Genomic DNA, 14,220 nt, shown 5'->3' with positions numbered 1-14,220 from the left:
GATTGGCCGAGGCTCTCCTTACATTGTTATGACAGCACCTGAAGGCAGGCATTGGCTCCTTCCCAAGCCGTCCCGTCCCAGGCCCCGCCCCTCTCTCTTCCCGGAAGGCGACTGGCGATTGCGTCCCGTTGCTATGACAGCACCCGAAGGTTAACGGTTACCCCTCCCTTGCCTCCCGGCTTCTCCGCAAGGGCTGGGAGCGAGAGAGCCTGGCTGCGTCTCCATGGCAACGGCGGACGCGGTGGTGCAGGCAGCTGGTACCTACCGACTAGAAAGGCGCAGGCGGCAGCGGGCATCCAGACTGGGGCGAAGCCATGTCGGACCTGGGCTCAGAAGAGTTGGAAGAGGAGGGAGAGAATGATCTTGGGGTGAGAGTTCCGGGTAAGGGAGGAGCTCGCAGGGTTGCGTGGACCCTTGGAAACCGGGTTCAGAGAGTGGGGCGGCCTGGAGGCCCGCCACAGCCCCTCCGGGAGGCCCAGTCAAGGACAAGGACCATGCTGGCCACAGCGGGCGCTGCGTCCTGCAAGTTGGCTCTGAAAGGTGAAACGTTATGACGTCCGCTTACCACATCCCTTCTCGCTCCCCCTTCCACCGTTCCTCCTCCCGTTAAAGGCAAAGATTTCCGAATAGAAGGCATTGGAAGCGTCCTGCTGTTACCCTCCACGGAGGCAGTTTCCTTGAATGGCTGGTCATCCCAAGCTGGGCTCTTCCGACCCTTCCATGATGCCCTCTTCTCCTTCTGCCCTCAATCTTTCCCAGCATCAGGGACTTTCCAATGCTGTTCACATCAGATGACCAAAATCCTGGAGTTTCAACTTCAGCATCAGTCCTTCCAATGAATATTCAGGATTGATTTCTCTTAAGATTGACTGGTTTGATTTCCTTGTTGTCCAAGGGACTGAGAAAGGTGCCAACCTTGCGGCTCGTTTTGGGTATATTTGGGAGTCTCTGGGGCAGGAAGAAGAGTCTTTTATACATTTTGATTTAGACTAACCCTGAAACAAATTTGTAAGGTTATAAAAATTTGCCTTATATTCTGAGCATGAATTTCTGAGCCAAACAGTGCTAGAAAAGCACAAAAACTGCAAAAATGTTTTTTCCCCGAAGCCCTTGATTTAATGTGTCTGAATTTGTGCTAATGTCTATCCAGATCCAATTCCAGGTCAGATCATTCTCTGTGCCCTTGCCATTTCATTGTTTATTATTTACATGCTACACCCGTGTAATTAGGTGCTTGAGAAACATGTCTTTTATGAAGGATAGAGACAATAAGGAAATGAGAAGCTAGTATTGTTTTTTATTGATTTACTTTAAAGATGTGTGTGTGTATGTGTGTGTTAGTCACTCAGTTGTGTCCAATTCTTTGCAACCCCATGGACTATAGCTCTCCAGGTTCCTTTGTCCATGGAATTCTCCAGGCAAGAATACTGGAGTGGGTTGCCATTCTCTTCTCCAGAGCATCTTCCCAACCCAGGGATTGAACCCAGGTCTCCTGCATTGCAGGCAGATTCTTTACCATCTGAGTCACCACAGAAGCCCACTATAAAGATAGATATGTAATTATTTCCCTATTGGGCTATGAGTGTTTGAACCTTAAGTCTCTTGAGTTTAAAAATCAGTTAAACTGAACTGAGTTTGGAAACTCAAGCTGACCATTGAGCCTGGTTCATTCCTCAGCTCCCTCTGTTCCTCTGCTGACATCAGAGCTTTCCTCAAGGTCAAAGCTGTCTTCAGGCCACGGACACCCAGGGATGACTTGTATTTTAAATTATGGATTATTGGAAGAAGGTGGGTTCAGGATCTGTTCCACCTGAAAATGCTGTTAATACTTCAAACATGTCCTTGTAAAGAACACAACTTGGACCATCTTGCATTTTCCCCCAAGTGGCTGGTTTTGTTTACAGTGTAAAGGATTGTCATAATAAAGTGGAGGGAGAGAGTGAATGTCCACCATGGACAGGGACCAGCTGTGTGGGCTTGGACTGATGCTCCATGTCTCCCAGGCCTGGAGCCTACCTCACCTGTAAGACAAGGCCAAGGGTTGGGAGAATTCAGTGGAATACTATTGAATTCATGAAATGCTTAGCACATGGTTAGTGCTTAATAAAGAGTAGCTGTGATTATCTTCTGTCCAGGAATATGAAGGGGAACGGAATGAGGCAGGTGAACGGCATGGACACGGGAAAGCAAGACTGCCCAATGGGGACATATATGAAGGGAACTATGAGCATGGTAAAAGACACGGCCAGGTCAGAATCGGTGACTTGAGTGGGTGGTTTTCCCGATTTAATGCTCTATTAGCAATCATTAAATCCAGGAGTGATATAAATTATATCATCACTGTGTTTCAGGGGATCTACAAATTTAAAAATGGTGCTCGGTACATCGGAGAATATGTTAGAAACCAAAAGCACGGCCAAGGCACGTTCATCTACCCAGATGGATCGAGATATGAAGGTAAAGTGTTACCACGAAGCAAACCTTCTTGCTGGGGCGGGGGTGGGGGGGTAGGGTGTAGGGAAGCTGCGGGATGAGGGTAGACCCGGGGTAGTAGGGTGGACCGAGGCCATTGGTGCTTGGTGTATTCTTCTCCTTGGAGTTGTTTTTGCTGTTTTCCATTTCTGACCAGCCCCTCTTCTGATGAACACAGTGTCTGTTTATATGATGATTCTTTCACTGAGGGCTTCTGCTCTGGGAGGCGTTCTTACCTCTGCCGTAGTTGTAACCTCTGTGTTACATGGCAGAGTCATGTCTCAGGAAGATTCTTGCCCCCTAACATGAACCTCACTGTTGCTCCCCCCACCACTGTCACCTGTGTGATGACAAGTGAAAGTGAAAGTGAAGTCGCTCAGTCGTGTCCAACTCTTTGCGACCCCATGGACTGTAGCCCACCAGGCTCCTCTGTCCATGGGATTTTCCAGGCAAGAATACTGGAGTGGGTTGCCATTTCCTTCTCCAGGGGATCTTCCCCACCCAGGGATTGAAACCGGGTTTCCCTCATTGTAGGCAGATGCTTTACTGTCTGAGCCACCAGGGAAGTCAATCCCAACAACAGATGAAGGCAGTTCCGACAGGCAGGGCTGGGTGGTGAGCTTCGCAAACCGCGTGCAAAGGTTAGGCTCTGGGCTGCTTTTCTGGGCAGAAATTGTCTAGTTTTCATCAGATTTCCAAAAAGGTCTGTGAGCCCAACCCTGGTGCTGGGGTGACAATAGGTGTGACCTTATTCAGGGACGTCATTCCGCCTCGTTTCTGCCTCCTCCTCTTCAGTGTGAGGACTAGATGGATTCACACAGGTGAGATGCTCAGAGCCAGGGCTAACCGATGGTACTTGTTCAGTAAATGCAGGCGAGGGACAATGTCGCTTGTGTGACAGCGGCGTGTCTTAGCTCGGATGCCACCTTCTCAGGGGGCAGGCTGGAGCGGCCTGTCTGCTGGCCACGTGAAACCAGAGCCCAGGCTGCCTCGGAACTTCTGCTGGAACCCGAGACCGAAGTGGAGAGTGTCGCTGCTCTTCCTTCTAGCAATGGGATTTCTCTTTTGTTTTGTTTCATGAATCTTAGAAAACTGGCTCCAGACATAGCTCCATCTGCTTTTTAAATCAGCTCAAAGCAATTTAATTTAGGATTTAATTGAATTCTTTTAAATCCTTAGGAGCCTAATCTCATTGTGGTCATTTTGATTTCAGTGTAGGTGTTAATCTAATTTGAACAACATTTCTATTTATATATGTTATTACGTATGACAAGATATTTGTTATGTATGATAAAATATGTACATATGTGGAGATACATATGTACATACACACATGTGTGTGCGGTCCCTCCAGGGGAGTGGGCAGACGACCTGCGGCATGGCCACGGCGTGTACTACTACGTCAACAACGATACCTACACCGGAGAATGGTTTGCCCACCAAAGGTTCGATTCCCTCCTCGGACCCACAGCTCGGTTCATGTCGTGAGCACACGACCGTGACTAAGCAACATCATGACCTGAGCCCACTGGGCAGCGTGGCCCTGCAGTTCATAGCTTTAGGGCGAGCCTGTGGGCAATGCCCTGTTGGTCAGGTGCGTTCCCCGGGAAACAGGCCCAAGGGCCCCAAGCCATGGAGGACACAGGACAACCTGCTGGGGCTGAACCACAGCTCCCGGGAGCCCTGCCCCTTGCCTGAGCCAACCAGCTGATGGGCAGGAGGTCGCCGCTGCCCAGCAGGGGTGCCCAGCCATGCCTGGACTGTGAACAGGATGTGTTTTGAATGAGCCCAGATATAGAAGCCATTTCGTTTGTGAGCCACATCAGCCTAGGCCCCCTGGATTTAAATTTCTGTCTCATAAACCTGGAAGGGTTTTCACTGCAGCAGAACCAAGTGTGTTGTGCTCCTTGTCTTCACCAGGCATGGGCAGGGCACCTACTTCTATGCAGAGACGGGCAGCAAGTACGTGGGTACCTGGGTGAATGGCCAACAGGAGGGCGCAGCTGAGCTCATCCACCTGAACCACAGGTACCAGGGCAAGTTCTTGAACAAAAACGTAAGTCAATGGGCAGTGACATTTGCCAGTGAAATAAGCAGCACCCTCCGTGCCCCACCCCCTGCCCTGCTTGTGACTATGTGTGAGCAGGAAAGAGGACAAACCCAGGCAAACCATCCACCCGCTCCAGACAGGGAGACAGAGCTGAGCCTCTCTGTTACCCACAGAGGACAGGGTGGGCACGGGGGAGGCTTGGCGGGTCTCTGCATCTCTGTAACATTCACACAGCCTCCCAGCAGTGGGAATCCTTATAGCATTGGGGCATCTTGACCTGGTCTCATAAGTAAATTGGATATGAAATACTTACTTGTTTGAATGACTGAGCAGTTGGGCATGTGATGTTTTGACTTTCTTTCTCCTGAGAGGCCCACAGCCTGAGCCTGGGAAGGAAGACCCCATGAATTCCTCCCTTGAGCTCTGTGCCAGCCCACCCACTCCAGGCTACGGTGGGATTGGAGGGCTGCTCCTGGCCTTGGGCCTGGAGGTTTCCAGTTCACAGTACCCACGATTGATCATCTCTGTCTGGAGGATTCTGTGGCCTTGCTTGTCCTACTTCCCAAGCCCTGGTGGGATGCAGAGAAACCCTGAATCATTTGGAACCTACCTACCACCCTGCATTTGCTATAGCTTTGATCAGGGGTTGAACAGACACTTTCCACAAAAAGAGAGTTTTTGGAGCAAATGAAAGGTGTTAGATGTTGACATAGGGAACATCCAACTGATTTAATAAAGTTGCCCCAGATTCCAGTTTTCATTCCCGTATAATTCACGCCCTTATTACAGATTCTACTTGTAGTCTCTTTAGTGCAGGCAGCTTTTCCTCAAATCTATACATTAAACATGTTTGCTGTTTTAGTCGTTCAGTCGTGTCTGACTCTTTGTGATCCCATGGACTATAGCCTACCAGGCTCCTCTGTCCATGGGATTTCCCAGGCAGGAATACTAGAGTGGGTTGCCAGTTCCTTCTCCACTGAGTATGTCATTCTTGCAAAATTCTCCTGGGATATTTTTTTTTGGCACAGGGAGGTGAGTGGAGGAAAGAGAATTTAACACAAGTTGGTTGGGAGGAATCAATGAATATGGTGAACTTAAACCAACCTGAGGAATGAGAATGAAAGTGAGACTTCGTTCTGCCAGTTAGTAAAAGATTTAAGGGTTGCACAGGTAACACATCAGGATGTTCCACTTGTAAAACACTCCGCCTCTGGACTCCTCCTCACTCACCTCAAGCGGCCTGGAGGTACAGACTTATACAGACAGCTCATACAGAAGTGCAGTGTGGGGATTTTAACTATACAAATAGGACCACTCTGTTATCAGGACACAAAAATATGCCCAGAGAAACATCTTTTATCTTTGTGCACATTTGGAAGTTTTTATGTTGGTTAGCTACTGGAATTGGAGAATCTACAAGTATTGATATTTTTTTTCTTACAGATGCTGGTGATTTATTGATGATTAGATGCAGTAAATGTTGTATATAACTTAGTTTCATTCTACCTTAATAATATTGCATCATTTTTTGAGTAATTACTATGTGCCAGGCATTGTTCTAAGTATTTTACATGTATTAACTCATATAATTTAAAATAAGTGTACCCATTGAAAAAAAAAAAAGTGTACCCATTGATGTATAAGTATACCAAAAACAAAGACAGGTTAAACTGAGGCTCCCAAAGTTGTTCTGTTAAGTGGTAGAGCTAGGATTCAAATGCCAGCAGCCTACTGCTGGAGCTTGTGTTCCTAGATTTGGTATTTTTTTCAAACTGTTGATATTTTAAATGATGCCAGATACTGCCGATTGTCCTGAAAAGCTGAGCCAGTTTATATTCTGATCAACAGGATATGGGAGTCTCTTCATCACATTTTCCCAACAACATTGGATTTTATTAGTCTTTTTTTTTTTCAAACCTAATTGGGTAAAAAATGTTATCTCATAGTTTTACTGTGCAGTTCACTGGTTACTGGTGAGGCCCAGCATCTTCAAACACTTCTCCTGCTAGTCTGACTGTCTTCCTTCAGAGACTTACCTGTTCACATCCTTGCTGGCAGGCTGTGAAATATACGATAAAGCTTCAATAACGAAAACAGAGTGCCGCTAGGTTAGAGATATACATAGTCAGGGACTTAGGTCAAAGAGTAGACAGATTCAAGCATATATAGTAATTCAGCACTTGAAAGGATGTCATTTCCAGTTGAAAGAAATGGTGGGGAGAAATCAAGAAATGGTGCTGGGAGAGCCTGATGACAACTTGGGAGAAAAAAAAACCAGAGTTTGTCCTTCAGCATTTAGGTGAAGACACTGGGTTGGCCAAAAAGTTCATTTGGGGTTTTCCATATGACGCCATGGAAAATCCAAGCACATGTTTTGGCTAACCATACTTGCTAGAAGAAATAAAGATTTAAATGTAAACAGAAAGTCACAGACAGAAAAATAGGCATTTTTTTTTTTTGAGAAATATGGACTTTCTAAACAGAAATATAAAGGAAAAACCAAGAGATCCCACTTGACAAACATAATCCCATATAGATTAGAAAACACCATAAAGAAAATTTAAAACCTAAAGGACAAATGGGCTTGGGATATTTGTAACATGTAATATGTAAAGCACTTATGTCAATCAGCATGATTTAAATTTCAAAAATGTTGAAAAAATTAAACCTTGCTAATAATGTAAAAGATGTGACTTAAAATTCTGAGGTTCTATTTTTTTACATATAAGAATGTAAAGATAGAACAAATGTTAATGCCCAGAAAAAAATAAGGGTTTGAGGACAAAGGGATCTTAAGTGCTGTTGTGGGAGTGAAAGTTACTAGAGGCTCATTCTGATAAAATCTATCAGATTATCTGTCTACCTATACATACTTTTGTCCAGAAATTCAATTTCTATAAACTTACTTTGAGGAAATTATCAAGACTGTATGTAAAGATTTAGCTCAGAATATGTTTACATAGTGTTTTTTGTCAAAGTATCAGCATAACAAATATTAACAACAGTGAGTAAAATAGATGATGATTCCTTGATGAAATAGCATACCACGTTGACTACTGATGTTATGGAAGAGTATCTCTAAATATGTTCATACTCTCAGTTCAGTTTAGTCGCTCAGTCGTGTCTGACTCTGTGACCCCATAGACTGTAGCACGCCAGGCTTCCCTGTCCATCACCAATTCCCAGAGCTTGCTCAAACTCTGGCCATTGAGTCGGTGATGCCATCCAACCATCTCATCCTCTGTTGTCCCCTCCCCCTCCTGCCTTCAACCTTTCCCAGCATCATGGTCTTTTCCAGTGAGTCAGTTCTTCGCACCATGTAGCCAAAGTATTGGAGCTTCAGCTTCAGCATCAGTCCTTCCAATGAATATTCAGGATGGATTTCCTTTAGGATTGACTGGTCTAATCTCCTTGCAGTCCAAGGGACTCTCAAGAGTCTTCTCCAACACCACAGTTCAAAAGCATCAATTCTTTGGGGCTTAGCTTTCTTTATTGTCCAACTCTCACATCCATACATGACTACTGGGAAAACCGTAGTTTTGACTAGATGGACCTTTGTTGGCAAAGTAATGTCTCTGCTTTTTGAATCAACTATATTTCCATAAATATTTTAAAATTATTTATTAGTAGTCCTTTTCTAGCTAGTTTGACTGTGGGTGTTGACTAAGTAAAATTTCTGTCATAAATACTTTTGTAAAGAAATAAAATGTAGTTTTTTTTTTTTTTTAACAAATGTAAGGGGACCTACACTTTGCATTCCATCAGCTGTTAGTTTACAAAGCCATCTTTAATTTGTACTGGATTTCCCCCAGTTCCATGATTCTGGGTAGAGCTTATGCAGGTCACATTTATACTCTATGTACTTTGTATACACATTTACACATTTTGTACTTTCTACCGAGCGTTGACACTAGAGAATGAAGTTGGTTTCTCTTTGCTCATAGCCTGTTGGCCCTGGAAAGTACGTGTTTGATATTGGATGTGAACAGCACGGGGAGTATCGCTTGACTGACGTGGTAAGTTGCAGAGTCTGTATCTTTTTCTACATTCATAGGCAAATAAACTGTTCGATGATGCTGACCCTGTAGATCTATGTTGGGATCAATTGCCCTGAGGCAGTATAGGAAATGGAGTCGGGCAGAAGGGAAAGTTGGGTTGTGATGGGACCCTGTGGGAGCTCTGAAATGGTATAACCCTTCAAAGTGTCCTGAACAGGGCTTCCCTGGTGGCCCAGTGGTAAAGAATCTGCCTGCCAGTACAGGAGACAAGGGTTCGATCCCTGATATGGGAAGATTCCACAAGCCCCAGAGCAACTAAGCCCATGCGCCCCAACTATTGAGCCTTTGCTCTCAAGTCCAGGAGCCACATCCATGGAAACCTGCATGCCCTAGAGCTGGTGCTCTGCAACAAGAGAAGTGTCCACAGTGAGAAGCCTGCGCACCCAAAGGAAGAGTAGCCCCGGCTCACTGCAACTAGAGAAAGTCAGAGCAGCAACCAAGACCCAGCACAGCCAAAAATAAATAAAATAATTTTTAAAAATGTTCTCAACAGAGGCCAGGTACCTTAGACTCCCATGTGGACCAGTCACTGGGTGTGGGCTGCCCGTGGACGGAGAGGGGGCATGAAACCTAGGCTGTGCAGCTTGCTTTGGCCAAGGGCAGTTCACGGGAGGGACTTTGCTATGAGTGAGCAGCCACCCACCCTCCAGCAGCTGGAAGAAGGAGGGCCTGAATCTTGGGGGGAGAGCACGTGAGCACCTACGAGTGACGAGACAGCAGGCACCCCCTAGACGGTAGTTCTGCAATGCAGTCCCCGGCTTGCAGCTTTGGCAATGCCTGGCAGTCTGTTCCATATGCAGGTTACTGGACCTCACCCCAGACCTCCTGAATCAGAAACCCTGGGGCTGGGCCAGCGATCTGTACATTAACAACCTCTCCAGGGGATTGTGGTACAACTGAAGTCTGAGCTCCACTGTCCTGGGGTCCTGGCATCACCTTTCCTGAGGGACAAATTTTTAAACCAAGGAGTGAGGTTTATTTCTGAGTGACTCAGGGGAAGTATTAGGCAGGGATCTGTCACTCTGTGTGTTAGATATTATCATGTTTGTAGCAGTGAAGTTTTCCATATTTATAGGACTGATGTTCGAATTTTTGGAATTTTGTGATGGGTACAAATCTGAGAAGTAGACAAATACGCTTGGCAACATCGACATATGTGGCTGTTAACCACTGTTGGAATTATACATCATGGTGGTGAGGGACAGGGAGGCCTGGTGTCGTGCAGTCCTTAGGGTTGCAAAGAGTTGGACATGATTTGGCAACTGAACTACAACAAATAAACTATTCCACGTTTAGAACTGATGGACTTTGTTTACTTTGTGTTTTATTTTTCTCTCCATTATCCTTGAGACTAGAACTTAAGAGTCCATGCCCTTGCACGTCCTTACGTGGATGTCTTTGGGTGTCTTTAGGTTTTTGCTTACAGTAATGTTGACGCTGAATCTTGACCTCTGTCCACTCATGCAGAATTGAATCTCAGAGACAGAGTTTTGATGAAAAGACTAGCTTTACTGGTTTGCCAGGCAAAGGCAGACATAGAGAGCTAATGCTTTCCACACTGTCCCAAGGCGGCAGGGATTTGGTGAGGAGTTTCATAGCAGTGGTTCAAGGGCAGGGTTTTGACGAGGATGGGGTGTGTGTGGGTCCTGCGGTCCTTTAACCTGGCCGCAGGTGTTCCCCTGATGAGTTCTGTGGTTCTCCAGGTTATCCCCTGGCCCCAGGTGTTCCCCTGATGAGTTCTGTGGTTCTCCAGGTTATCCCCTGGCCCCAGGTGTTCCCCTGATGAGTTCTGTGGTTCTCCAGGTTATCCAACTATGACCTTCTCTCCAGAATGAAGAATGTTTCATCACGTAGTTAACATCTTCCACTTGTTAGGGTTTCAGTTCTGCAGAAGAGCTCAAAGACACAGTTCTGTGTGTCTCTTGAAGCAGAATTGGGCCTCTTCCCCAAGGCTTGTTGTTTCTCGGCTGCTCCTCCCTCGTCTCTGCATCCCTTCGCTTCCCTGGTTAGCAAGTGCCTGAACCTGCCCTTGGGAACTCAGGGAAGGTCATAAAGGCTGGAGTCTGTTTCCTACAAACAAGAAATGGGGGACACAGAAAGACACCCATGCCCAGGAGCCCCATGGGGTCCTACTTGGTTTCAGTGTTTGTTTCGTTATGTTTGAAGAATCTTAGAGCTGAAATGTAGCTGAATGGTTGCAAAGAGTCGTTCGTTCTGGCCATTTCTTAACTGGAAACGGTAGTCTGAAAACCTCTTGCACTGTCACCGAAATGAGTGCGGGAGCTGTACTGACCCCACTTAGATTTCTTGTCCTTGTTGTTTTAAGCTCCATTTTGAGCTCTCGAAGTATACCATTGACACTGGCAATTACTCTGATCACTGAATCCTGTTATAGAAATGTTAAAGCACCTTTTAAAACCTGTCCCATCGACCTGCACTGTACACATCCCATGCATGTTGGTCAATTTACATTGTTTTAACTTAGGAAAGAGGAGAAGAGGAGGAGGAGGAGGAGACACTGATAACTGTCATTCCAAAATGGAAAGCCACCAAAATCACAGAGCTGGCCTTGTGGACCCCAACCCTCCCCCAGGAGCAGCCCGCTGCAGACAGACCAGGCCAGGAGGAGGCCCCAGGAGCTGAGGGTATGGAGGTCTAAGGGGGTGAGGGGAATGGGGCTCTCCGGGGAGCAGGCTCTGAGTCCTTCTCCTTGGCCTGTGACTGGCTGTGGGCATGACCTGGGCAAGGTTCCGACTGCAACTGGAGTGACAGGTCCTTCCTGAAGGACAGCACTTCTCTGTGACCATCACAGGGGACTTCCTGGCAAGTCCTCAGGGGGCTGTGGAGGATCAAAGGTTACACTGGGCAGGAGCCCTTCTGTTGCAAGTGATTGAAAGTGTTAGTCACTCAGTCGTGTCCAACTCTTTGTGACCCCCATGGACTGTAGCCCACCAGGCTCCTCTGTCCATGGGATTCTGCAGGCAAGAACACTGAAGTGAATTGCCAGGCCCTTCTCCAGGAGATCTTCCTGATCCAGGGTCTCCTGCATTGCTGGCAGATTCTTTACCATCTGAGCCACCAAGGAAGCCCTAAGGGATTGAAGATCAAGTCCAGTTGGCCTAAGTGGAATAATACTGACACTAATTCATTGGTTCATACCACTGGACCAGTCGGGTAGGACGGCCTCAGGTCTGGTTGGATCAGGCATCTTCTCTCTGGTCTCCATTTTCCCGTGTACTGGCTCTACTTGGTGGTACCCCCTTCCCTTTGGAGACCAAAGCTCAGTGACTTTATCAGATTGTCACCCAATCTGCTCAAGAACCCTGGAAAACAGAAGGCTTCTTTCTCCATATGCTCATCAAAACCCCTGGGATATATACTGTACACTTAAAACAAAAAACCCTTGGGAATTAGATTATCAGACAAGGGATGCCCATCCCTAAACCTGTCACTGTGATGGGGACCGGGGACCAGGTGTCAGGCCTGGGTGGAGCTGAGACTCTGCGTTGGGGGTGGTCCCCTGATGGAGAGGTGGCCGCTGCTGTCAGCAGGAGGCAGGAGTGGGTGCTGAAAGGCGCCTGCTGATACCGTTTCCTTTTGTCCATCTCAGGTGGGGGCGAGATGGTGGAGGAGGTCCAGCCTCTGACCGATGTGTCAGAGGGGGAGTTAGAGTCGATGTGGCCTGGAGACGAGGAGGGAGACGCCAGTAGAGAGGACCGAGAGGAATTCCAATATGACAGCTTAGACCAGGGTGAGCCTGTGCTTCGGTGACCGAGGTGGGCAGAGGGGACGAGGCACTAGCACCCTGGAGTGGGCACAGCATTTTCTCTGCCTTTGCTGGAGGCCGTCCTTGGGTCAGGCCTGGGGGACTGACCCTGGGATCCAGGGTCATTCAGGGGATCCACCCTGGGAGTGTCACACCTTCTTAGCTGTCCTGCACAAGGACAGCTGTGTGACATGTGTTCTCTCTGACTCTGTCCTTGCTAGTCTCCGTTTCACCAAACACCAAATGACTTGGGTGTCCCGGTAGATAATGATGTGGCTTTATTTTATGACATGGTTTTCACCTTTATCACACTTTATAATAATGCTCTGTCTAGAAATATATAGCATACACCTTCAAAATGTAAACCCTTTCAACATTTAATTTTTCATCATTAATTCACATAAACACTATTATGGGGGTGGGGAAGGGGGGGTGGGGAGTGTGGATTACAGCCTCTGTAGAGATCAGAGTTTCAACAGTGTTGTTTATAAATTATAGTCCATCAATTTCATTACTGATCAGTGCACATAGGCAAAAGACAATGATGAACCTTACTCTCACTGACATGCATATTCTTATCTTAGCATTTACTCTGAAAATATTTTTTGCCTACTTTATTACTGGTACCAAAACAAAAACTATATAAGTCTGTCTAAGATAAAAGTTAACATTCCATGACTTTGCCTGATAATGTGTTTAATATTTGTTACAAAAGATCTGCAAGCAAATCAATAGTTTTTAAATAGAAATAAGGTTAATACACTCACGTTTCCTTTTTCTTCTCAGGAAACGTTAGTTTTGAAGAAGAGGAAGGCAGACAGTCAGAACTGCTAGAATAAGATGAAGCAAAGCCAGGATCGTAGGAGATGAATCAGAAAGATGCTCTGACACCAGCATAGTAATTACTGATGTATCACTAATTTTTCTTACTTAGTTGTTTGTTAAAATGTTTTATGATTGCAAATAAATTTCTTTATTTTCCTTTGTTTATGAAATAGCCTCTGCTTCAAGTTCTCAAGTTCTTTAAAAGTTACCAAGTTATTTTGCCATGATTTTTTAAAAGATTATTTTCTTTTAATGTGGACCATTTTTAAAGTTTTGATTGAATTTGTTACCATAACCAGCTGGTTACTTGAATTGATGCTTTTGGACTGTGGTGTTGGAGAAGACTCTTGAGAGTCCCTAGGACTGCAAGGAGATCCAACCAGTCCATTCTAAAAGAGATCAGTCCTGGGTGTTCATTGGAAGGACTGATGCTAAAGCTGAAACTCCAAAACTTTGGCCATCTCATGTGAAGAGTTGACTCATTGGAAAAGACCCTGATGCTGAGAGAGATTGGGGGCAGGAGGAAAAGGGGACGACAGAGGATGAGATGACTGGATGGCATCACCGACTCGATGGACATAGTTCAAGTGAACTCTGGGAGTTAGTGATGGACAGGGAGGCCTGGCGTGCTGCGATTCACGGGGTCGCAAAGAGTCGGACACAACTGAGCGACTGAACTGAACTGACTTGAAGTTGAAGCCCTTGCTCATTTACCATTCTTAAAATCCTAGGACCCTTAAGAATTATGCTGTACAAATTACACAAACTGGGTGGCTTTAAACAACTAAAAGGGCTTCCTGGGTGGCGCAGTGGTAAAGAATCCACCTGCCAATGCAGGAAATGCAAGAGACTCAGGTTTGATCCCTGGCTCAGGAAGATCCATCCCCTGGAGGAGGAAATGGCAACCCACTCCAGTATCCTTGCCTGGAGAATCCCATAGACAGAGGCGCCTGGAGGGTTATGAGAGAGCTAATTCTCAGGTAGGTTGATAAGGAGTCTGGGGCCCTCAAGGAGGAAGGGGTCCAGGGCCCTTGAGAGGAAAAAGGGGT

At 46.3% G+C, this 14,220-nt stretch overlaps 1 protein-coding gene across 1 annotated transcript; it reads left to right on the top strand.

The window, feature by feature from the left end:
• The first annotated feature begins 314 nt into the window (after positions 1-314).
• On the top strand, positions 315-13,323 carry RSPH1 (radial spoke head component 1). The gene is made up of 8 exons (XM_055570388.1): positions 315-368; positions 2,352-2,457; positions 3,827-3,917; positions 4,393-4,528; positions 8,467-8,538; positions 11,066-11,225; positions 12,191-12,331; positions 13,133-13,323. Exons 1-8 carry the CDS (start codon positions 315-317, stop codon positions 13,183-13,185), a joined length of 813 nt encoding a protein of 270 aa, XP_055426363.1. The 3' UTR covers positions 13,186-13,323.
• The last annotated feature ends 897 nt before the right edge of the window (positions 13,324-14,220 follow it).

The sequence above is a fragment of the Bubalus kerabau genome, chromosome 2, assembly GCF_029407905.1.
Source record: "Bubalus kerabau isolate K-KA32 ecotype Philippines breed swamp buffalo chromosome 2, PCC_UOA_SB_1v2, whole genome shotgun sequence".
NCBI classification, from domain to species: Eukaryota; Metazoa; Chordata; class Mammalia; order Artiodactyla; family Bovidae; genus Bubalus; species Bubalus kerabau.
Note: the sequence above shows the minus strand (reverse complement) of the source record. Positions and strands in the feature narration are given on the sequence as shown.

Excerpts from the sequence above, each read along its gene's own strand:
- RSPH1 (XM_055570388.1), top strand. The coding sequence starts at position 315 with ATGTCGGACCTGGGCTCAGAAGAGTTGGAAGAGGAGGGAGAGAATGAT. Across the intron at positions 3,918-4,392 it reads GAATGGTTTGCCCACCAAAG|GCATGGGCAGGGCACCTACT; the intron begins GTTCGATTCCCT and ends TGTCTTCACCAG. Across the intron at positions 12,332-13,132 it reads ATATGACAGCTTAGACCAGG|GAAACGTTAGTTTTGAAGAA; the intron begins GTGAGCCTGTGC and ends TTTTCTTCTCAG.